The 22,802-nt window shown below is 42.3% G+C and overlaps 1 protein-coding gene and 1 long non-coding RNA gene across 5 annotated transcripts in view; one reads left to right on the top strand and one right to left on the bottom strand.

Annotated features, from left to right (window-relative positions):
• The window catches only part of UBE4B (ubiquitination factor E4B), a 120,219-nt gene that overhangs the window by 38,417 nt on the left and 59,000 nt on the right, over positions 1 to 22,802 (top strand). For 2 of the 3 annotated variants that reach the window (XM_045063713.1, XM_045063716.1), the window contains exons 3-5: positions 15,098 to 15,233; positions 21,423 to 21,510; positions 22,531 to 22,675. In XM_045063713.1, coding sequence (XP_044919648.1) covers positions 15,098 to 15,233; positions 21,423 to 21,510; positions 22,531 to 22,675 — 369 coding nt within the window. Of the gene's footprint in view, positions 1 to 15,097; positions 15,234 to 19,862; positions 19,940 to 21,422; positions 21,511 to 22,530; positions 22,676 to 22,802 lie in introns of those variants that run through there. The other variant, XM_045063714.1, reaches the window with a different exon arrangement.
• The window catches only part of LOC106004334, a 43,083-nt gene that overhangs the window by 14,297 nt on the left and 5,984 nt on the right, over positions 1 to 22,802 (bottom strand). For both annotated transcript variants that reach the window (XR_006601661.1, XR_006601660.1), the window contains exon 2: positions 22,507 to 22,692. This is a non-coding gene — a long non-coding RNA (uncharacterized LOC106004334). The remainder of the gene's footprint in view (positions 1 to 22,506; positions 22,693 to 22,802) is intronic.

Below are 22,802 nucleotides of genomic sequence, written 5' to 3' on the forward strand. Positions count from 1 at the left end.
GATCGTGCTCTAGACCTTCCATCTCCGTGACTTCCCGAGCACCACCTTCAGCTTTTTGGCTCCCCCCTCTATGCCACTTTCTTCACTTCTTCCTCCCCTGGGGTCCCCGCTTCCCTCCTTGCCCCGTTTAAATTCCACGGTCGCTCAGTGTCCCTCCTCTCTCTTGCCTCCCTCTCGTTTTGTCTTATTTCCTTGGTTAAACCATGCTCCTAGTTGGTTGGTTTGCTCTATAGATTTTATTCATTAATTCATCCATTTATTTATAAGATTTATTTATTTATTTGAGAGAGAGACTGCAGGTGCATACATAGGCAGAGGGAGGGGTGGCGGGAGAGAGAGAGAGAATCCCAAGTAGATTCCTCGTTGAGTGCGGAGCCCAGTGCAGGGCTCCACCTCACGACCTTGAGACCATGACCTGTGCTGAAATCAAGAATCAGATGCTTAACTGACTGAGGAACCCAAGTGCCTGTAAAGATACTATTTTTAATCAAACTCTGTACCCAATGTGGGGCTCGAACTCACAACCCTGAGATCAAGAGTTCCATGCTCTACTGACTGAGCCAGCCAGGCACCCCAGCCTGTGCTCCTGGTTTCAGACCCCATTTCCCGGCTTCTTGCTGTCTCGTGCCGTGGAACAAGACTAGAGAAAATTCCAGAACCGTGCTGTTTGTCTCCTTTCAGATTTGTGGTCCCGCTCTCTCACAGGGAGTGAGAGCGTACTTCCAGGTGACTCTCCCCCTCCCGGGTCTGTTTCAAACCTCCTTCCTTGGTGGGCAGCACCTCGTTCTCCGTGCAGCTCTGGGCTCAGGGCCTGCCTTCCTGTTTCGTGGAGAAGCAGACACAGGCGAACGGGAATCTCCGTACGGTCCCCATCGTTGCATCCTCCTGCCTGCCCGTATGTGTGGCCAGTTCTTGTTCAGCTTGAACTGTTCCCCCCTTCCTGAATTCTGTCCCCAGATCCCACCTCCTCTGTCCTACTCAGAGCCATGCCCCAGCACTTCCCATCTTCCCTGCTTCGTCAGGTTTTCTACCTCAAGTGGAAAACTTATTTTTTTTTTTAGCAGTCATTATACATGCTGTTCCTTCTCCCATCATGGGAATACATAAAAAGGAACTCTTCCGATCTCATTTCCCCTGCCAGCTTCCACCCCACTGGCTCTGCATCACAACAGAACTTCCGGAGCGACTTGTCTAGCCTCTGTCTCCTTCGTCTGTCCTTGTCTGGCCTGGCACCCACTGCTGATTCCAATCCAGCCGAGTGAGGCCTCCTGCGGGCTGCTCTGAGTCAGCGTCTCAGCCTCAGTGATGGGGCTTTGGCCCTCATCTTGAAACACTTTCTTCTCTTGGCTTCCAGAGCTCTGCATTCTCATGGCTTTCATCCTGTCTCTGTTTCTTCTTGCTGCTCGTTAAGGTTCTGTTTCATTTCTCTGACGTGTAAGTGTCAGGGGTCTAGGGCTCAGTATTTCACGCTGTTGCCCCCTCCGTCTGTGTTAATTCCCTTACTGATTTTATCTCGTTTCCCAGCTTTAATTACTGTCTCTATGCTGCTGGTTCCAAGGTTGATTTCCCAGCCCAGAACTGTTCCCTGAGCCTCAGACTCCTACATCGTCTGAGAAGCATCTCACAGTTACCACGTCCGAAATTGAGCGTCTGGTATTTTCTCTCATCTGATCCCCTAGAATCCCATCTCAATAAATGGCACCTCATTTCTTTCTAGTTACTTAAGCCTACAACAGTACCTCTTCTTTTGATCTCATCTTCTAGATCAGGGGTCAGTAAATGTTCTGTAAAGGGCCGGGTAGTAAATATTTCTGGTTTTGCAGGCCGTATAGTCTCTGTCAACAACTATTCGTTTCAGCCCCTGTAGCACAAAAGCAGCCGTAGACAATATATAATGACCATGGCTGTGTTTCAATAAAACTTTATTTGCAAAAACAGATAGAGGGCCAAATGCGGGGCCCAGGCACCAAACTCTTTTAAGGGCCACCTGGGTGGCTTGGTCATTGAGCATCTGTATTCAGCTCAGGTCATGATCCTGGGGTCCTGGGATCGAGCCCCACATCGGGCTCCCTGCTCTGCAGGAAGCCTGCTTCTTCCTCTCCCACTCCCTCTGCCTGTGTTCCCTCTCTTGCTGTCTCTCTCTCTCAAATAAACAAATAAAATCTTAGAAAAAAAAAATGCAAGGAGTTGCCATGAAGATGAAGGCTAGTGCTTGTTTTCTGTGGTCCTTGCTGGTAGATGGAGGGCCAGTGGGTAGATTGATTGTCCGCTGAATATGAAGGAGAGACTTCTGTTCCAGAATCAAGAAGTGCTTTCTGCAGGCGCAAATCCTGGGTAGACTGGCACCATGTTGAGGAGTTCTGGCCCAGGAGTGACGTGGCGGCCCCCTCCTTAGTTAAGCTGCTTGCCGCTACAAGTAACTGGAGCAAGGGTTAGGGAGCAGCAGCGTGTTCTTCTAGTTGCTTCTCCCATCGGGCTGTCCCATCTTCTTGCAACAGCCCCTTTCCTAGGGCCACCATAGCAAAGTATTGCAGACCTGGAGGCTTGGAACAAGAATTGTATTCTCTCACAATTCTGGGGGGTCGAAGTCCAAAGTCAAGGTGTAGGCAGGGCTGTGCTTCTTCCGAAGGCTTCAGTGAAAACTCCTTGCCTCGTTCTGTTGGTTGCAGGCTGTCCTTCTTGTTTTTGGCTTGTGGCCACACCACTCCAATGTCCTCTGTCTTTTTATGGCCTTCCCTCTGTGTGTGTCTGTGCTCAAGTTTCCCTCTTCTTGCTAGGACACCAGTTATTGGACTAGACACCACTCTAAGCCAGCATGACCCCATCTTAACTCCATGACGTCTGCAAAGACCCTGCTTCCCAGTGGAAATATCATTTATGGACTCCCCCCCCCCCAATCACCATCCCTTCCTCCCTTTAAAACAAAAGGTCAGAACAGGGACCTCATCAGTGCTATTCATTCCCTTATCCCCAGAACCATCCCTAGGACCACGCCCCAGAACCATGCTGGTAGATAGTAGGTACTAGTTAATGCCACTAGTTAAACGACTGAATGGGTGAAAAAATATTTTGTGTCGGGAATGTCAGATGCAAAATAAAACTCCAGTTCTATTGGTTGATTGATTGATTTACTTTTAACTAATCTCTGTAGCCAATGTGAGGCTCGAACTTACAACCCCGAAATCAAGGGGGAATGCTCCTTTGACGGAGCCAGCGTGGCACCCCTTGAGTTCTAGAGAACATTTACTATAACATTACTCTTTCACCATAACCAGCTCTAGCTGTCTCTTTGCTTCTCCTGGCACCCTGAGCAAAACTTTAAAAATCCCTAAGCCTATTTTTTTACTAAAATTTTACCAAGAAGTTTTTATAGAACATTCTGGACATACATGATCGATAACATCCACAAGACAGAGTACCACCTGTGAACCCTATAGGATCTCTGGCTCTCTACACCTCTTTTCCATACCAGCAGGCCATCACTGTTCTGAATTTTGCATTTATTATCCTCAGATATTTCTTAATTTTTTTTTTTTGGTGCACTGTTAATATGACATTGCTTTTGCCTGCCTGAACACGTTGTAAGTATGAGTAATTTCCTCCAGCTGATTGCCTCTTTTTTAACAGTCGTCATTGATTACGTTGCTTTTACGTGTCAGTTCAGCCTGTGTATATTTAGGGCCTGTGGCAGGCTGGGCCCAGTGCTAGGTCGTGGAAATGCAAAGACAAGCGAGTGAGGCTCAGTTTCTTTCTTGGAAGAGCTTACCATCCAGTACCGGAGAAGGTGTTCTTTCATTTTCTTTTAAGAATCTCTGCTCATTCAATTCCCGGGAGGACAAACCGGTTTTTAGTTCCTTCCCATGCCCCGCCCGGCCCCCAACCTTAGATTGGTTCATGATTGCCCAGCCTTCGGAAATTCTTAATCCCCTTGGACGATTTTTATTTTACAGTCTTCTTTTGAAATTATACTTCTCTTCCTTCTGTTCCCTTTGATGTCCACCCTTCTGACATCGTGCATATAGCCTTCCTTGATGTCCTGACCTCTTCAAAGATGTGGCCAATCTTGCACAAGAGTTCTTCAGTGAATCCTTTATCAGCTGGTTTTATCTTAACAAAGTTCTTAGATCTAGTGGAAGGAGTTCTTTGGATGCCTTTTTTACCCTCTGGAGCTGGAGTTCCCTTTTTTTTTTTTTTTTTTTAAGATTTTTATTTATTTATTTGACAGAGAGCAGGAGCACACAAGCAGGGGGAGTGGCAGACAGAGAGGGAGAAGCAGGCTTCCCGCTGAGCAGGGAGCCTGATGCAGGGCTTGATCCCAAGATCCTGGGATCATGACCTGAGCCGAAGGCAGATGCTTAACTATCTGAGCCACTCAGGCACCCTCGAGCTGGAGTTCTTAAGACTGTTTTCTTTTTTTTTTCTTTTTTTAAATTAATGTATAATTGTTTCAGGGGTGCAGGTCTGTGAATCATCAGTCTTAACACAATTCACAGCACTCAGCATAGCACATAGTCTCCGCAGCCTCCATCACCAGCCCTCCCGCCTCCCTCCCCTCCAGCAAACCTCAGTTTGTTCCCTGAGATTAAAAGTCTCTTACACGGTTTGTCTCCCTCCCTGGTCTTTTCTTTTTAAGTCTTTTTTTTTAAAGGTTTCTTTTTTTTTTTTTTTTTTTTTTTTTTAGATTTTATTTTTTATTTATTTATTTGACAGAGAGAGATCACAAGTAGGCAGAGAGGCAGGCAGAGAGAGAGAGAGGAGGAAGCAGGCTCCCTGCTGAGCAGAGAGCCCGATGCGGGACTCGATCCCAGGACTCTGGGATCATGACCTGAGCCGAAGGCAGCGGCTTAACCCACTGAGCCACCCAGGTGCCCCCTCCCTGGTCTTTTCATGAGCTCTTCTGGCAAACCGGTGAACCTTGGGTCGACACCTCAAAGTATATTTTAAATGCAGATAATAAAACACAAGATTACAGAGGAAACTAGTTATATAGAAATATAGTGATCACAATATTTTTAAAGATTGTGACATAGTAATTTATGTGCTTCTGTGTTAAATGCTTTAAATAAAAGATCTAGCAGCTAATCAAACAGCTACTATAATTTTGACCCCCTGAATTCTGTTTCCATCTGCTGTGACGAGCCTCTGCTCTGGGAGCAGAAGTGAACGGAGGGGCCTGTTTGGATGAGACAGAAGCCAAATGATATGTTTGGCCTCTGGGCTGGTTCCAGGGTTTGGATTAGAAACACAGAGGCCATTTCCTCCGTCTGCCTGCTAGTCTTTAATATACTTAATAATAATTTAACCTAAATTCTTGTGTTTGAAAATGGTCTTTGTCCTGCTTCCATTTATGCATTTGGACACTTGTTTAATGCCTTCTGTGTGCTAGGCACTGGGTTAGGAGCCAGGACTGCCAGCCAAGATGGGGACGTGTCAGAGGGTCCCTCATCCGGCAGAAGGGGACGTCCTCACGGAGGCTCGCACACCACCCCTGACACTGCCCGCCCTCAGTGGTCTCTGTCTGCCCCAGACTCCGCCTGTGGTGGTCAACTCTTTGGGAGAATTTTCCCCCAAGGATTTATCTGATTGAAAATTCTGCCTTAAAAACAACACCAACACAGGATTATTACTTCTGAAAGTAGGGAACTTCCTTCCATATCCCGTTACAATTATTATTCTAAACCCCCCAGATTGGTTCGAGGTGCTTTATGATCTGTTTTACATTTCGTTTTTTATCAGTTGTTATCAGTGATCTACTGAACCTGTAAATTCATGCAGCCTTCATTTACTACCTGTTTATTTAAACCCTCTCATGTGTCTGATTCTGTGCTAGGTCACATCGCTTCTGGTCTAGTGAGAGAAGACAGACGATTTTTAAGAACTATAAAATCTGTCAGGTGGTGAGAATTATTGTGGAGAAACTAGAGAGTTATGTTGCCAAGGGAGGAAGGTGTTGCTATTTTCAGTTAGAGAGTTGACAGTAGGCCTCATTAAGAAGATGACATTTCGAAAGAAGCCTGAATAAAGCTGGGGAGCAGACCAAGTGGTTATCTATTGAGCGTTCTTTCCTGACAGAAGGAACAACAAATGCAAAGGTCCTGGGGCAGATATGGGCTTGGTGGTGATTGATGTAAGGCTTGGGATGGCACAGTCCTCTTCAGTTCCTCTCAACTTCCTCCTCCAGTTCTGATACAGAACATATTATTAAATAACAGTACATTGGTAGAAATTCCAACAAAATCACACTTTCCTTAATTGTCTTTGGCAAAGAATGCTGTTAGCAATGATAGAACCTTTCATCCTATCCTTGATTGCCAGTCTGGTATTTAAATCATTTTTTTCCCCTCCTTCTTCAGAAAGAAGCCCTATTGTTTCTGTTCAGTCTACAGCTTGGGAGAGGGCAGTGAAGAGGGCTTGAGGGTGAGTCAGAAGCAAACTGGAGGCAGAGGCTCAGGCACAAGTTCAAGGCCAGTGGGCTGCCGTGAGACCCCTGCAGACTGCCTGGCTCAGGAGGCTCCTGGTGGTGGTTGAAATCCTTTTCGCTTTCATTGTAACAGGTGTATCCTTTACTGGCATGGATAGCTCATCTCACTGGAGCGGCTTTTTGGTCACCCAAGGGGGGATATTTTAGATATAATTTGGCCACCGATGGGGGCAGAATGTTCTCTGCATTGGGCTGGCTTTGTTATTATAATGGGCTGCATTATGTAGCATTATTCCTAGGGTCATGATCCTTACTTTGTGAGTCTGGAAAAAGTGCTGACAGCTTGTCAGTAGCACTGGGAAACAACTTCCTGTTTCAGCCTGGGATCGGTCCCTCTCTTCTCCTTCTCTGTCCCCATTTAGGCTAACCTGGTCCTTGAACTTCTGTTGCATCAGACTCCAAACTACCCACTAGCCCTCCGCCCACACGGTGGGACACGAACATTATGGTGCTCCTGCTTTCCCTGCTTACGTCAGGCTTGCAAGTCTAGGGAGGGCACAGAGGTCAATCGTGTGAGAGTGGGTTCCATAAAATGTGCTTCCTGTCTCGGGGAATTTCTGGCCTACTTGGAGAGATTAGACACGTCACCTGCTCAGAAGTCTTGTCTCCATGTTTGCAACTACAGTGTAGTCTGGGAGCTTTCAGGGTCCTCTGTGATCAAGCCCCTCTTCATTTAACTCCATGTTCTGTTTTTAGAGCATTGCTGCTCCTATTCTTGTCATCATCACAGTGGAGACACGGAGAACCCTTAGGAATTGTGCTGCACGAGCCATTCTGAGTTTCATGTGCATTTATCTTGTTTTCCTGACTAGATGGAGCTGTCTTCTGTTTCCCCTTCTCTCTGCTAAGCTCATAGTAGGTATGTGTCCAGGAAGTCATTCTCTGGTTTTGGTTTGGGAATAGGCTGGCACTTTTTCTCACCATCTGTCTCTAGTCCCCCAATTGGAGGCTGAGGGAGTGCGTTTAAGAAAAATTAATGTTTTGACATACACCCTTCTAAGACTGAACCATGAAAAAAAATAGAAAATCTGAATAGACTGATTACTAGTAAAGAGATTGAATCATTAATCAAAAATCTCCAACAAACAGAAGTCCAGAACCAGACGGCTTCACTGGTGAATTCAAAGCATTAATACTGATCCATCTCAAAGTCTCCCCCAACCACAAAAAAAAAAAGAGGGGCACCTGGGTGGCTCAGTCGGTTAAGCCACTGCCTTCGGCTCCAGTCATGATCCCAGGGTGCTGGGATCGAGTCCTGCATCAGGCTCCCTGCTCCTTGCCTGCTTCTCTCTCTGCCTCTGCCTGCCACTCTGCCTACTTGTGCGTGCTCGCTCTCTCTCTCTCTCTCTCTGACAAATAAAGAAATAAATAAAATCTTTAATTTAAAAAAAAAAAAAAAGGAGGAGGGAACATTTCCAAACTCAATTTTATGAAGCCAGCCACTACCCTGGTGCCAAAATCAGAAAAGGACACCACAGGAAAAGAAAATTGTAGACCACGCACCTGGGTGGCTCAGTAGGTTAAGCCACTGCTGCCTTCGGCTCAGGTCATGATCCTGGAGTCCCGGGATCGAGTCCCGAATCGGGCTCCCAGCTCCGCAGGGAGGCCGCTTCTCCCTCTGACCTTCTCTTCTCTCGTGCTCTCTCTCTCTCTCTCCCTCTCAAATAAATAAAATCTTTAATAAAAGAAAAGAAAATTGTAGACCAGTATCCCCAGTGAATATAGGTGCAAAAATCCTTGACGAAATATTAGTTGACCAAAATCAACTGTACATTAAAGGAACATCCGTACTCTGTCATCACGTGGGGGTTTATTTCAGGGAACCAGTGAAGGTTCACTGTCGGCACACCAGTCAGGGTGATGGACCACTTAGCAAAACGAAGGGTAAAAATCATGAGCTTTTAGAATAAGTGCTCAATGTCCATGTATGGGAAAAACTCCCAACAGAAGTGGGTATAGAGGAAGTGGACTTCAACATAATAAAAGCTGTGTACAGTAAGTCCACAGCTAATGTTCCACCCGCTGGTGAAAAGCCAAAAGCTGCTTCTCCAAGATTATGAACAAAAGAAGGTCCCCATTGTTGCTGCTTTTATTCAGTATAGTTTTGGAAGTCTGTCCTACAAGACCAATTAGGCACCCAAAAAAAAAAAAAAAAAAAAAATTCCAAATTGGAAAGAAAGAAGTAGAACTGTCACTATTTTCAGATTTGAAGATGACTTGATACTGTATGTATAAAGCCCTAATGACTCCACTAAAATACTGTTAGAACTGGTAAATGAAATCAGGAAGGTTGTAGGATATAAAATTAATATACAAAAATTTCTTGATTTTGGGTGCCTCAGTGGCTTAGTGGTTAAGCCTCTGCGTTTGGCTCAGGTCATGATCTCAGGGTCCTGGGATTGAGCCTCGCATTGGGCTCTTAGCTCAGCAGGGAGCCTGCTTCCCCCGCCTCCCCGCCTGCCTCTCTGCCTACTTGTGATCTCTTTTTCTATCAAATAAATAAAATCTCAAAAAAAATTCTTGGGTTTTTTTTTTTTTTTTAGATTTTATTTATTTGTTTTTGAGAAAGAGCACACAAGCAGGGGGGAGGGGCAAAAGGAGAGGGAGAAGTACCCCTGCTAAGCGGGGAGCCCAACATGGGGATCAATCCCTCAGGGATCATGACCTGAGCTGAAGGCAGATGCTTAACAGAGTGAGCCACCCACAAAAATCTCTTGTGTTTCTATACAGTTATAACAAACTGTGGGGAAAAAGGAATAAAATAATTCCATTTACAGTTGTATCAAAAAGAAGAAAATACCGAGGAATAAATTTAACCAAGGAGGTGGGAGATATGTACACGGAAAACTACAAGATATTGATGACAGAATTTAAAGAAGACATAAATAAATGGGATGATCTGTGGTCATGGATTGGAAGAATCAATACTGATAAAATGTCCATACTAAGCTAAAGCAATCTAGATTCAATGCAGTCCCTGTGAAAATTTCAATGTCATTTTTCACAGGACAAAGAATCCTAAAATTTGTAGGGAACCACAGAAGGCCAGAACAATCCTGAGGAGGAAGAACAAAGCTGGAGGCATCACATTCCCTGGTTTCAAACTCTTATAAAGCCATAGTTATCAGAGTCATATGGCCTGGCATAAGGACATTCACATAGATCAGTGGAACAGAACAGAGAGCCCAGAAATAGACCTGTCTGTATATGGTCAGTTAATTTACAGTAAAGGAGCCAAGAATGTACAATGGGGAAAGACCGTCTCTTCAGTAAACCGTGCTGGGAAAACCGGACACCCACACGCGAAAGGATGAGACTGAACTGTCTTACACCATACATGAAAACGCAAAATGGACAAAGACTTGACTGTAAGACGAGAAACCATGAAACTCCAAGCAGAAAACATAGGCGGTAAGTTCGTTGATGTCAGTCCTGGTGATGGTTTTTTGGATTTGACTCCAAAAGCAAGCAACAAAGGCAAAAATGAACACGTGGGACCACATCAAACTAAAAAGCGTTTGCAGAGCAAAGGAAATCATTAACAAAATGAAGACACAACCTAGAGACTGAGAGAAAATATTTGTGAATTATGTATCTCATAAGCAGTTAATATTTAAAATACATGAAGAACAAGACCTAATTGTGAGACCTGAAACCATAAAAATCTTTGGGGTTTGGGGCGCCTGGGTGGCTCAGTTGTTAAGTGGCTGCCTTCAGCTCAAGTCATGATCCCAGGGTTCTGGAATCGAGCCCTGAATCGGGCTCCCTGCTCAGCAGGAAGCCTGCTTCTCCTCCTCCTCCCACTCCCTCTGCTGTGTTCCTTCTCTCGCTGTGTCTCCCTCTGTCAAATAAATAAATAAAATCTTTTTAAAAAAAATATTTGGCGTACTTCTGTTAACTAAAGAGGAGTCTCCTTTGGTCTCTGACAGTTTGTTAGTCTTTCTGTGGTTTTCCTTATCTTGACAGCTTTGAAGAGCTTTGTAGAATTTTCTCTTAATTTGGCTTTGTCTGATGTTTTTCTCATGATTAGACTGGGGTTTGAGGTTTTGAGGGAGGAAAATCACACATGCCAAGGGCCCTCTCGTCACTTCCTGTCTGCGTGCCCACTGTCCATACCGCACCCCTGGTGGTGGTCACCTTTACCACCTGGTTAAGCTGGTGATTTTGAGGTCTCTCCACCGTGAAGTTAATGACTTTTTTTCCCTTTCCAGACTCAATACTTCGAAATCGAGTTCCTAAATCCAGCCCACCCCACTCAGGCAGTGAGAATTAAGCTTTACCTTTTGGAATGGGGAATGTCTGCATGGAGATGTGTTAGGTGGAATTCTTCTGTAAGGGACATTTGTCTCTTCTCGTTACTTACAGCAGTAAGAACTCATGTGTGTTTATTTTGTATTTTGAGTTTTAATTCAAATTGCTGTATTTCTTTTTGCATTATTATTTTACACAAATTGTTCTAGTGTTGGCCATTGGGAGCCCTTTTGGGTTGACTCCTCTGTCTGACATACTTATCTTTTCATTTTTTTGAATTTTTAAGTTTTTTTAAGTTTTTTTGATTTTTTTTAAGTTTTTTTTAAAAACTTATCTTTTCATTTCTTCGGTGCTGTAAGATGCTACAGGCTCTACCTGTTTTTTCTTGCACTAGCCCTCCACTCAACCAGTTCTCTAAGGAGCGGTCAAGGTCTTTTGATTCTTTGCATGATTCTTTGCATGATTCACCCTTTTGATATGAAGGAAGGGAAACTATCTCATAAATAAGAAGATTAGGGGCACCTGGGTGGCTCAGTGGGTTAAAGCCTCTGCTTTCGGCTCAGGTCATGATCCCAGGGTCCTGGGATCGAGCCCCACATCTGGCTCTCTGCTCCGTGGAGAGCCTGCTTCCTCCTCTCTCCCTGCCTGCCTTTCTTGCCTACTTGTGACCTCTGTCTGTCAAATAAATAAATAAAATATTAAAAAAAATAAATAAGATTAAATCATTTTTCTAATTTGTGTCATTGGTTTTCTTCTCTTAATATTTTAGGTACCACTGTATTTCTTTGCAGGTTTGAAATGTTCTTCTATTTGTGTTAATTCACAAGAACAAAATGTGTTCACTAGGAAGTGAGCTGCTAACTGAATGTATCCGTTGGCTTCATGGAGTAGGATATGCTCATTAGAAGCACTTCTGAGGGCACACGTTTGGTATCGGCCAGGTGAACTACGAGCGCACTTTGTGTTTTCTGGGAATGTTAGTTAACCCTTTAGCTTAGTTCATGGTCAAGATCTGTGTAAATTAGCCTTAGAATTTTGATTAGTAGTAGAAAGATGGGTCTTTTTATAACACTAATATCTTTTTAAGGTTTTGCTTTTGAAATTGTAGAATACATGAAACATATAGCTTTGGTGTAAAATAGCTGTGATCACAGAAGTGTTCCGCAGTTTGGGATGGCGGAAATAGCAGCATTTTCTTTGGAGTCAAGAGACATGTATTTTAATCTTGCCTCTGTTTTTAACTTGCTAATAGGGGAAATTCTTAGACTTCATAGATCTCAGTATTCTCATCTGTAAAGGAGAAGAGGATTGGCCAAGACCTTTAAAGTCACCCCCCACCACACATACAACTTTTTAACAGCTTTATTGGGGTTTAAGGTTCCATTTGGCAATTCTGTTTCTTTTTATACTAGAATTTAGCAAGCCACTGTGTGTGTGTGTGTGTGTGTGTGTAAAATACTGGACTAGATCTAGTGTTACAGCTTAAATAGGCATTTGGTTTGGTTTATACCTGAAAGGGAATAGCATTCAGGAAAATTCTGTGGTACTGGGAGGAAAATCTTAGAGATTTAAAACCCTCCTTATTATTTCCTTTAAAATTACGGCCTTCCCACACAGAATGTATAATTTTCCTTTAACAAGCTCTTATTAGTAATAAAAGTTTGGACAGCGGCCATCCTGAAAGTTCGTCTTCTATTAAGCAGACGTGGCTTTCTCCATTCTTTGTTACATACACCCTCACTTTTTGAAGACTTGTTTTTATTTTTTCTTTTTTAGATTTTATTTATTTATTTATTTGCCAGAGAGAGACAGCAAGAGAGGGAACACAAGCAGGGGGAGTGGGAGAGGGAGAAGCAGGGCTCTGCCGAGCAGGGAGCCCAACTCAGGGCTCGATCTCAGAACCCTGGGATCATGATCTGAGCCAAAGGCAGGCGCTTAACGACTGAGCCACCCAGGCACCCTGAAGACTCATTTTTAAATTGGTAATGCACAGCATTTCTCATCTTGTAAAGGGGGATTGGAGGAGATTATGTCTGTTTTAATTCTTTAATACCTGCCTTTATGGAGATGAAATGGGGGGAAATCTCTGTTCCTTGAAATTTGGCTTCCTGACAACAGTTTCCCAAGTAGGAGCTGGAGAGAGGGCGCTTTGGAAACTGATATTTTATGCTGTTGCTTTGATTAGGTTTTAGCCACAATATTTAATTTATATTGATTCTAAATAAACTCAAAGACACCATCCATTTTTTTAAGTTTAAGAAAGCAGAGGGGTCACTCCAGATTCTAGATGGGATTGAGGAAGGCTGTGATACATACTAAATTCCAGGGAGAATTGCCCCACTAAAGATCACATGGAGGGTTCAGGAAAAAAAGAATTCGGATGATATCCTTGATGTTTTATTAAAATACTACAAACACAGGGGCACCTGGGTGGTTAAAGCCTCTGCCTTCGGCTCAGGTCATGATCCCAGGGTCCTGGGATCTAGCCCTGTATGGGGCTCTCTGCTCAGCAGGGAGCCTGCTTCCTCCTCTCTCTGCCTGACTCTCTGCCTACCTGTGATCTCTGTCTGTCAAATAAATAAATAAATAATCTTTAAAAAAAATATTACAACCACAGTATTCTGTACTGTCTGGTGTACTCTGGGATTGTATTACTGCAGGATCATTGTATTTGTAGTGTAGTTTAGTATGCTGTGTTACAAATACAGGTTTTTTTAAACAACTTACTCTATTTAACTTTAAAACTGGTTTTACAAGGTAGAAGTTTTAAAGTTGCTTAATTGCTATTCCATAAAAATTGTTGAACTTTATTATTATTGACTAATTTTATTTACAGCTGGGTGGGACTCAGTTGGTTAAGTATCCAATCCTTGGTTTCAGGTCAGGTTATGAGCTCAAGGTTGTGAGATGGAGTCCCACGCTGGGTTCAGTGTGGAGTCAACTTGAGCTTCTCTCTCTCTTTCTCCCTCTGCCCCCCCCACCCCCCACCCCCGCTCACGCTCGCTCACTCATGTGCACACTCTCTGTAAAGAAATAAATTCTTTAAAAAAATTGTTAGACCTTTCATCGTACTAGGTAAAATAATATTCTCCTAAGGACCTTATTGAGGCTGTATTATTTATTCCTTCAGTAAATAGTTATTGAGAACTTACTTTGGGTTACATTCTTGAATTTGGGAATTGAAAGTTTTTCTGTCTTCTCCAGGTTTATTTCTGAGTTTCTGCCACGTTAGGTATTTTCTGTATTCTTGAATCTATTTCAGAATAGAGGATTTAGTTTCTCTTTTCTTGCATGAGTCTTGCAGAGGCTTTAACAAACAGAAACGTGTTAAAACCCACTATCAGGAATGGATGAGTGTTTGCTGATACTCTTCAATGAGAGACAGAAAAGGGCCGCAAGTCTGCTTTCTTGTAATTCTGGGAGTGTTCAAGTTTATCCGCTGGGTTCTTGTTTCAGCTACAAATGGTAATTCAAGTTGCTGTTGTTGTGTTTTTTGTTTTTGTTTTTAATGTCTCATTTTAAAATTTAAATTCAGTTAATTAACATATAATGTGTTATTAGTATATATTTTTTAAAGTACTTAAATGCCTGGGTAAAACGTTGTTTTTTCTTGGAAAGGTATTTGTGGAGTTGGAGTATTTTTTTAATTCTATGAGAAAAACATGGTTTCAAAGACATGGGTAAGAAACAATCTGCCCTGTACTCACGGCTGTTACTCTCTATACTCTAGGCTCTGCGAAGGCAAGGACAGTGTCAGGGCTTTTATTTTCCCCAAACCATCATCTGATGAGATGTTCAGTCAACAAATGAGTTGATCTGTATTTAAGGACATTGCTTAGATTGGCTCTGTTGGCATGTTTTCAACATTTTGTTGTAAAAATCTTAAGCCTAAAACAAAGGTGAAAGAATTTTGCAATGAACACCTGTATATACACCAAAGATCCTACATTAACATTTTGGTGTATTTGCTGTGGCACACATCTGTCCATCTGTATATTTCTACAGCCATTTATTAATTTTCCTTATTTTTGGTGCATTTCGAGGATTTTTCTGGACTGTCACAGAAGCTAATTTGTATCAGGGCCATGTTTGAATTGGTGAAAGAGAAAGTGATGAGGAGTTGGGTTTGGCTCTTAGATGTAGCTGTGTCACTGACCTCGTATGACATACATGGATAAAACTATGATTTCTTGCTAATGTTTCCGTGATTTTAATACTAAACATTGAGCATGATCTCCCGATGGAGATTCCTTATCTGCTATCTTGATGGTAGGAGTGCTGATTGTGTTTGTTTACCGTCGCCATTACAGATGGCTCTAATGTTACTTCACGGGAAACTTTACTTTTTATGTCTTTTTCGGCCAGGAGTAGCGCATCGAAGCCAGAGCAGTGAAGGAGTCAGTTCTCTGAGCAGCTCGCCCTCCAATAGCCTTGAAACCCAGTCTCAGTCTCTCTCACGTTCCCAGAGCATGGATATCGATGGCGTCTCTTGTGAAAAAAGGTAAAGTAAGCCATTTTCCAGTAAGCGGTTGGGTTTACGGAAAGGGAGAGATTCAGTCACTTTGGTCTCTAGTCCGCTAGTCCCAAGCACCAGCCCAGAGATTGTGCCAGTCCTTAGCAAATGAATGCGAGATCTGTGAGGTTTATAGGTCTTTGTATTATTCTGAAATAGTCTTTATGGAAGTGTTTCTGGTTTGGGCATTGAAATGTCTTTTATAAAATAGTGGTATAAGTGGTAAAAAAAAAATTATTTTAAATTTTTTCTAATGTCCGTATTTTGTACACACTGTGTTGGCAGGCGTAGGTCAGTCTCTAAAAATTTCTTCAAAGTTTTACTGACTAGTGAAATTTTTAAGTTTCAAAGGGTACAGACAGGTAAGCCACATGCCTTAGGAGCTCCATAAGGGTCAGGATGTCCTAGAATAGGGTCTGTCTCTGCTGTCACAGTGCCACGAGTGGGTGACAGAGTGGCTGGGTACTGAGTCCTTTATTGCTCGTGAAGGCCAGAGCCCCCCACCTCCCACCCCAGGACCCAGCTCCTCTGCTCTGAAGCAGCTCCCACAGTTCATGTCAGTGGACCGACAAATACTGTTTTCTATGTGTGTTATGACGTGGAAAAGGTTAAGAAGCAGTGGCATAGAGCTTTGGCACTTGGTAAGCTTGAGTTGAGGAACCAGATCAGAGATCACCTTACATTAGGTAAGAATTCAGAAAGGACTGCATTCCCAGGAAAAAGATCAAGTAGGAAAAAATCCAATCCCACAGAGTAAAAACAATCGTGTTCTTATTACCACAGCTCTGAGCTGATAAATTGTTACAAAGCCAAGTCATCTCTGCAGTTTCATGGCCAGTGGGTGACTTCACTGGGTCGAGCACCTAGATTTATGCTCTTGCTATAGTCTGAAAAGCCTCAAGCTGAGAACTACTGTCATATACAGTGGAGCCAGGCCTATGCTGTCTGAAAGGCACCTAGCAGAAGCAAACATAAATCATCCATGTCTTCAGAGAATTTCCTTAGAAAAATTGCCAAGAAGTGTGAGCTCATGGTCAGAAATCACAGAATGCGCCAGATAAAAGCCAGCATGAGTAAGGGACCCAGAGCAGAAATGACAGAAGTATTCACCTGGAGATTTTTGGGGTTTGGAATTTACTAGGTGTGGAATACAAAACACACATGTTTAAATAAATTACAGAGGGAATTGAAAACATGAATAAGGGGAAAGCAACCATAAAAACAACCAAGCACAGCTGAAAAAGAATCATGTCGAATCTCTAGAAATGAAAAGATCACTCAGATTGAAAACCTGATGCAAGAGTTAGACATAGCTAGATTAGACATAGCTAGAGAATTAATGTACCGACCGGTAGAGCTGAAGAAATTACCCAGAGTGTGCCACAAAGAGAAAATGGTGAAACCTGTGCAGTGTATTTAGAGACATAATGGACACACAGCCAAGATAGACCTCATGGAAATTCAGAAGGAGAGAGTAGGGAGACTTAGAGCAACTCCTCACACCCCGCTTTATTCTATGCTTTTTTCCCTCTCTTGATTGGGAAGCCATTTTCAAAAAGATAAATGGCTACGAACTTTTCTAGAGTTGATAAATGATATGACTTCTCTGATTCAAAAGGCCCAGAAACTCCCGTGCTGATTAAACCAAGGGAAGCTCATATCTGAACATTTTGTAGTAAAATTTCCAAACATTGAAGACAAAAGAGCTTTAAAGCAGTCAGAGAGAGCAAAGAGTTGAGCGACCAAGGAATGATCGATGTCTGAACGACGGAGGTCACATGGAGGCACAATAGTATCCGAAGGCTGAAAAGTAAATCAGCTGCCCGCTGGGACTTGTGTGCCCTCGTGCACCTGTCTTTCAGGCGCAAGGGTGAAATAAAGACATTTATCGATTCAAAAGAAAAACAAGTGCACAAACAAAAACAACCTGATAGTCTGCCCCCAGAAGAGCCCAGCTTTTAGCAGGTGTAGTTGAAGAGGAAGGAGAGCGGTCCCAGGACTGACGTCTGCGATGCAAGCTGGAACGCCAAATGCAGGAAATAAGTGTGAATCTAAACAAAGACTGGCAGTGTAAGACACGAGCCACAGTGCAGAGAATGACACTGGGGGAGAGAAGGAAAACAGTGAGTTAGATGGGACTTGCTGCACAGCTTAGCTGGGAAGCCACCTTGAGCGGGGTGGTTAGAACAAGCTGTGAGGTCCCCGGGCACTTAGGAGAGGGGTAGGAGAGGGGTGAAGATACTTGGCCAACTTTTACATTTTGATGAAAGGATACTTGGTAAAACTTCAAGGGTAGCCGCTAAAAGAATGGGAATGGAGTATGTCTTCCAAACCAGTCAAGGGAAAATATGGAATGGGAGTTGGGAGCTCGGGAGAATTTAAGTCAATTCAAAAGGACACAAGTTTTAAAAACACAAGGTTTTAAAAAGGGACAAATAAATAGAAGATCGAAAGAAATGAAAATTGGTCAGTCATCATAAGGCATCACAGTGAAAAGGCTTAGATTGGGGTAAAAACAAAACAGAACTCAGCTGTATCCATGTTTACAGAAGGCACACTTGAAACATTAGGTTAGATCTTCAACCTTTCACTGAAAGCGAAAGAAAGGGAAAAGCCAATCCCACACAGATACTTAACAAGAGAAGACTGGGGTAAACATATTCATAGATTAGATTTTAAGGCACAAAGTATATTAGAAATAAGCACTGTGTACTGTTTAACAGTTTCCAAAATATATGCACTTGGTAAGACGACAGCAGCAGCACTAAAGCACATGACAGTAAAACTAGGAGAAAGCAACACATAATCAGAATGGGAGATGTTAACATTCCTTTCATCCATCAATAAATCAGAAAGAATGAGCATCAGTAAGCATATGAACAAATTAAACCGCACAGCTAAAAGCTTGATGTAATTGACAGATACAGAACTTGGCACTGTACAGTTGGAGAACACACATTCTTCCCTAATCCCCAACGACCGGAGAGTTTCTGTGGGATGCGTCACATAGATCATGTTTTCTGACAAGGACATTAAATTAGGTAATTAATAGAAGGAAAAATCCTAAAAATTTCCTCATACAGTTGGCAGTTTTTAAAACAGAGCATGCTTCTAAATACAGATCAAAGAAGAAATCATAATGGGAATTTGAAAGGATCTAGAACTGAACAGTAAGAGATATTCCGTGTTACGGACTGTATGTCGCAGCTAACGTCCTCGGAAGAAAATAGAAAGCTGTAATATATTATAAATGAAACGGAGAAAAAGAGAATATAAGTAAGTCTCAGAAATAAAAACCCTTTTCTGGGAAGACTCTTTCCCTGCATATGTGCATGGCCGACCCCTCTCTGGTCTGTTTTCATGCGGCATTTCTCCGGGAGGCTCACCCCATTTAAAATGGAAAGGCCTGCACCCTCAGTTGCCCTTTCCTTAATTTTTCCATAGCAGTTATCATTGTACGATATGTTTCACTTATTATGTTCATTGGTGTCTTTCTCCCTCTAACTAGAAGGTAAGCTCCATGACACAGGGGTCGTTTTGTCCCTTTTGTTGGTCCCTCGAGCTCTCTGACAGCTAGAACAATGCCTGCATAGAAAGGGGATCTCGGTCATGTTTGTTATTAAAAAAGAGAATTCTGTGAAAAAAAATAGAAATGCACAACATGCAAATAAACATGAAAATCTGGATGAAAATCAAATTCCTGGAAAAATGTTCTCCTAAAATTGACTCAAGAGGAAAGAGAAAACCTGAATGATCAAAAACCAATGAAATAAATCGAATCAGTATTTTTAAATTTTCCAAAGTAAGCTCCTCACTCGTATAATCTTATGGGCAGATTCTGCCATTCTAGTTATACACAAATTTTTCCTGATAATCTTAAAAAATAGGGAATAGTTACCGACCCAATTTACAAAGCTTGTAGGACCTTAATATCAAAACCAGACAAGAATAATATAAAAGAAAAAAATTACATGGTAATCATGTTCATGAATGTATTTGCAAAAATCTTGAAATACTGACAAATCAAATATTACAACACATAAACAGCAGACAAAGCTTCTGTGGGACTGGATGCCAGGATAGCGGTTACTGTGGGCCTGCTTGGTTGTGGAAGGGTCATCGGGTGCTCTTGGAGTGCTGGTAATGCTCTGTTTCTTGATGCGGGTGCTGATTACATCAGTATGTTTCTTTTGCGAAGCTTTATTCAGCCAAACACGCAACGTCATCTGTGGTTAGGTCCGTACGGATATTTCAGTTATAAGTTTAAAGTAATAACATAACATGAGCAACTTGGGTTTATCTCAAGCGTGCAAGGGTATAGCATTAGTGAATCTATGAATATCATTCTGCACGTTGTATATGGAAGAGAAAAGCCGTATAATCTTGGTAGTTGGAAAAGTTTTATAAAAGCCACAGTCCGTGATAAGAATCTTCGCAGACAGGAAACAGAAAGGTGCCTCCTGAATTAGCGATATGGCAGAGACAGAGTTCAGTGAGTAGACGGGGACCAAGTGACTAGTTTTGTCCGGTAGACTGTGAGTGGAAGTGACATGTGTCACTTTTAGGTGAAGGCAGTTGAGCCGATTCCTCCTCCATCCCTCTCTTCTCTTGCTCCAGTGACCTTGGAGGCTGTGTATTGCAGATGGCATAGATTAAAGATGGAGTAAGGATGCTTCACTCTCACCAGACTTTGCGTAAGCAAGAAATAACCATTATAGTGTTAAGCCTCTAAGATTTCCAAGTGTGTGTGTGTAACCACAGCATAGCCTACCGTATTCTGACTAATATAAAGGACGTCTCTCAAGAAACTACAGCAACTCTCATAGTCTGGGGTGAGAAATTAGAAACACTCCCTTTAAAATCAGGAAAAAGAACAAAGGTGGCTGCTCGCTCTTTTTATGTCTGATCGACGCGGGGATCCTACCCAGTGCGATCAAATAAGGGTTAGAGTGGAAGAAATGAAGTAGTTACTATTTAGAGAAGAAATGGTTTTCTACCTAGTAAATCCTATGTGTAAGTAAATAAGTTGTTTCTCAGAGGTCTCAGAGTTGTATTACTATGGACTAGCAACAAGAAATTAGAAAACTTAATTTTTAAGAGGTACCATTCCCAATTTCATTTAAAAACATATGGTACCTAGGTATAAATTTAGCAAAAGAAGTGAAAGACTTGGAGAGAAAACAGTGAAAGTTTATTGAAAGACCAGGGGTGCCTGGGTGGCTCAGTCAGTTGAATGGCTGGCTCTTGATGTCTGCTCGGGTCTTGATCTGAGGGTTGTGAGTTCAGGCCCTGCACTGGGCTCCGTGCTAGGTGTGGACCCTGTGTAAAAGAAAAGATTTATTGAAAGACCTTGAAGAAGATCTAAAAACTTGGAGAGAGATGCTTATTATGGACTCAAGAATGTAATGAAATCCTTTCTCCCAGTTTGATCTCAAGAGTCCATAAAATTCTAGTGAAAATACCAACAGGATTTTTAAGAAATCTGTACAGCTGATTCTTAAGTATGTGGGGATGAGCCAGAGGCCAAAAATGGCTGACTCTCCTGAAGTAGGAGAGTAAGGTGGAGACATTGACCCAGCAGATATCAAGATTGACTGTGAAGTATTAGAAGTAAGATAGAGTAGTTTTTGTTCGGGGACAGGCAGATTATCTAATGGAACAGAAATGAATATCCAGAAAAAGACCCATACTTGTATACATGGCTACTGGACCTGTGAGAGGTGATTTCATATTAGCATAAAAAGGATGCTCTTTTCAATAAATGGTGCTGGGAAAATTATTTATTTAATGTGGGAAAAATTAATATATGTGCTTGACCAGATTTTTGTAATCAGGCTCTGATTGTATATGTGCCATTTAAAAATGATATGTACAGAAAATAACCTCTAATTTGCTTTCGAAAGTGAGCCTCAGAAAATGCCAACTTAGGAAAAATATCTCCAGCAAATGTAAAGACAGAATGTTTACATCTTAGTATATGAAGAGCTCTTAAAAGTCAATCAGAGAAAATATTTATTATTATTTTGCCTTCTTGACTGATTTTGACTTCTTTGCTTTATTATTTTTGTCTTCTTGACTAATTTTGACTGATAGTTAAGAACGTCTCCTCAACCAGGAGCTATGACATTGGGTGGATTTATAAAAGGTAAAAGCCTTATTTGTCTTTTATACTTAAAGCATGTCCCAGGTGGATGTGGATTCAGGAATTGAAAATATGGAGGTTGATGAAAACGATCGAAGAGAAAAGAGGAGCCTCAGCGATAAGGTTGGTAAGAAATGAAGCCCTTGCTTCTGTTTGTAGAACAGGTAATATAATTGCCCTTTTGGTTCTCCCATCTGCACGGTTGATCCGAGTGAGCTGCCCCAGGTCAGCAAATTCTGTTGAGGTGACTCTTTTTTTTTTCTTTTTGGGAGGAGAAATGGGGAGCTAAGATTGCTCTAATGGAAGGAGAGCTCACTCTTTCATCCGGGCAGATCCTGCAGTTAGCTTGGTTTCAGACCCATATTTTTGTCAGTAGATGGAGTTGGTAATGAGAAGGAATTTAGCGCTAATTTGAACTTTTTCTGTTGGTCTTTTGCTTATGCAAGTAGGTCATCAGATCTTCCGTAGTATTCAGAGGAAAATGGCTGGGAATTGAAGCAAGAATACGTGAAGTCCAGTAGCACTTAGAAGCTCATGTAAAATACGAGGTCTTTATATTTTGTTACCATCTGAGTTTAGTTCCCTATAGTTAGCCAGAAAGACCTGTTCTGTTTTGGCGGATGTTCTGGGGGTAGACCTGGCAGAGACCGTTGCGTCCCTTCCGGTGTGGTGATCAGGAGTGTTCCGCAGCAAGGGGTGGTCACCTGTTGGACTGTGGCCTTCTAGTGGCGCGATGCTTTATTTTGTAGAGTTCTTACGTGTTTCCAGAATTCTTTTATATACATGATATTTTATCTGTGACAGAAACTAGTGAGTAACATTAAATTCTGGAAAAGATTTTGGATGAAAATGAGTTCTGTGCTGATGTTATCCTGGTTCTTTGGCGTTTGGGAAAGGAAACGAACAAGATGTATATGCATCCTTTATCTAATTCCTCCCTTGGTGATTGCAGTAATGTCCCTGCTCCTTTGTCCACCCCCGTAGAGAGTTGTAAGCGGATGAAACCTCCATGTGGTGCTGAAGTCAGAGTAACAAGCTTATTTTCCCCTTAGTCAGTGGGTGAACAGTCGTATGCATTTCTAAAATATCCCGATTAATAAATGAGTGACTTGAACTTACCCTGCAAATCTTCTCCCTCACAAGGAGCCTTCCTCGGGTTCAGAAGTGTCCGAAGAGCAGGCCTTGCAGCTGGTCTGTAAGATCTTCCGCGTCTCCTGGAAGGATCGGGACAGAGATGTCATCTTTCTTTCTTCTCTTTCTGCACAATTTAAGCAGAACCCAAAAGAAGGTAGGAATCTAGCTTCACTGTTAAGAGAAAACAAGAGTGTCATATCTTCGCCCTTCTGTTACCCACACTCACTTTCTCTTGCTTTGGGGTTAAGTGTTTTGACTACAGATAGAGTTCTTGATGAGGA

Source organism: Mustela putorius, unplaced genomic scaffold, assembly GCF_011764305.1.
Source record: "Mustela putorius furo isolate JIRA1106 unplaced genomic scaffold, ASM1176430v1.1 tig00003853_pilon_pilon_pilon, whole genome shotgun sequence".
Taxonomy (NCBI): Eukaryota; Metazoa; Chordata; class Mammalia; order Carnivora; family Mustelidae; genus Mustela; species Mustela putorius.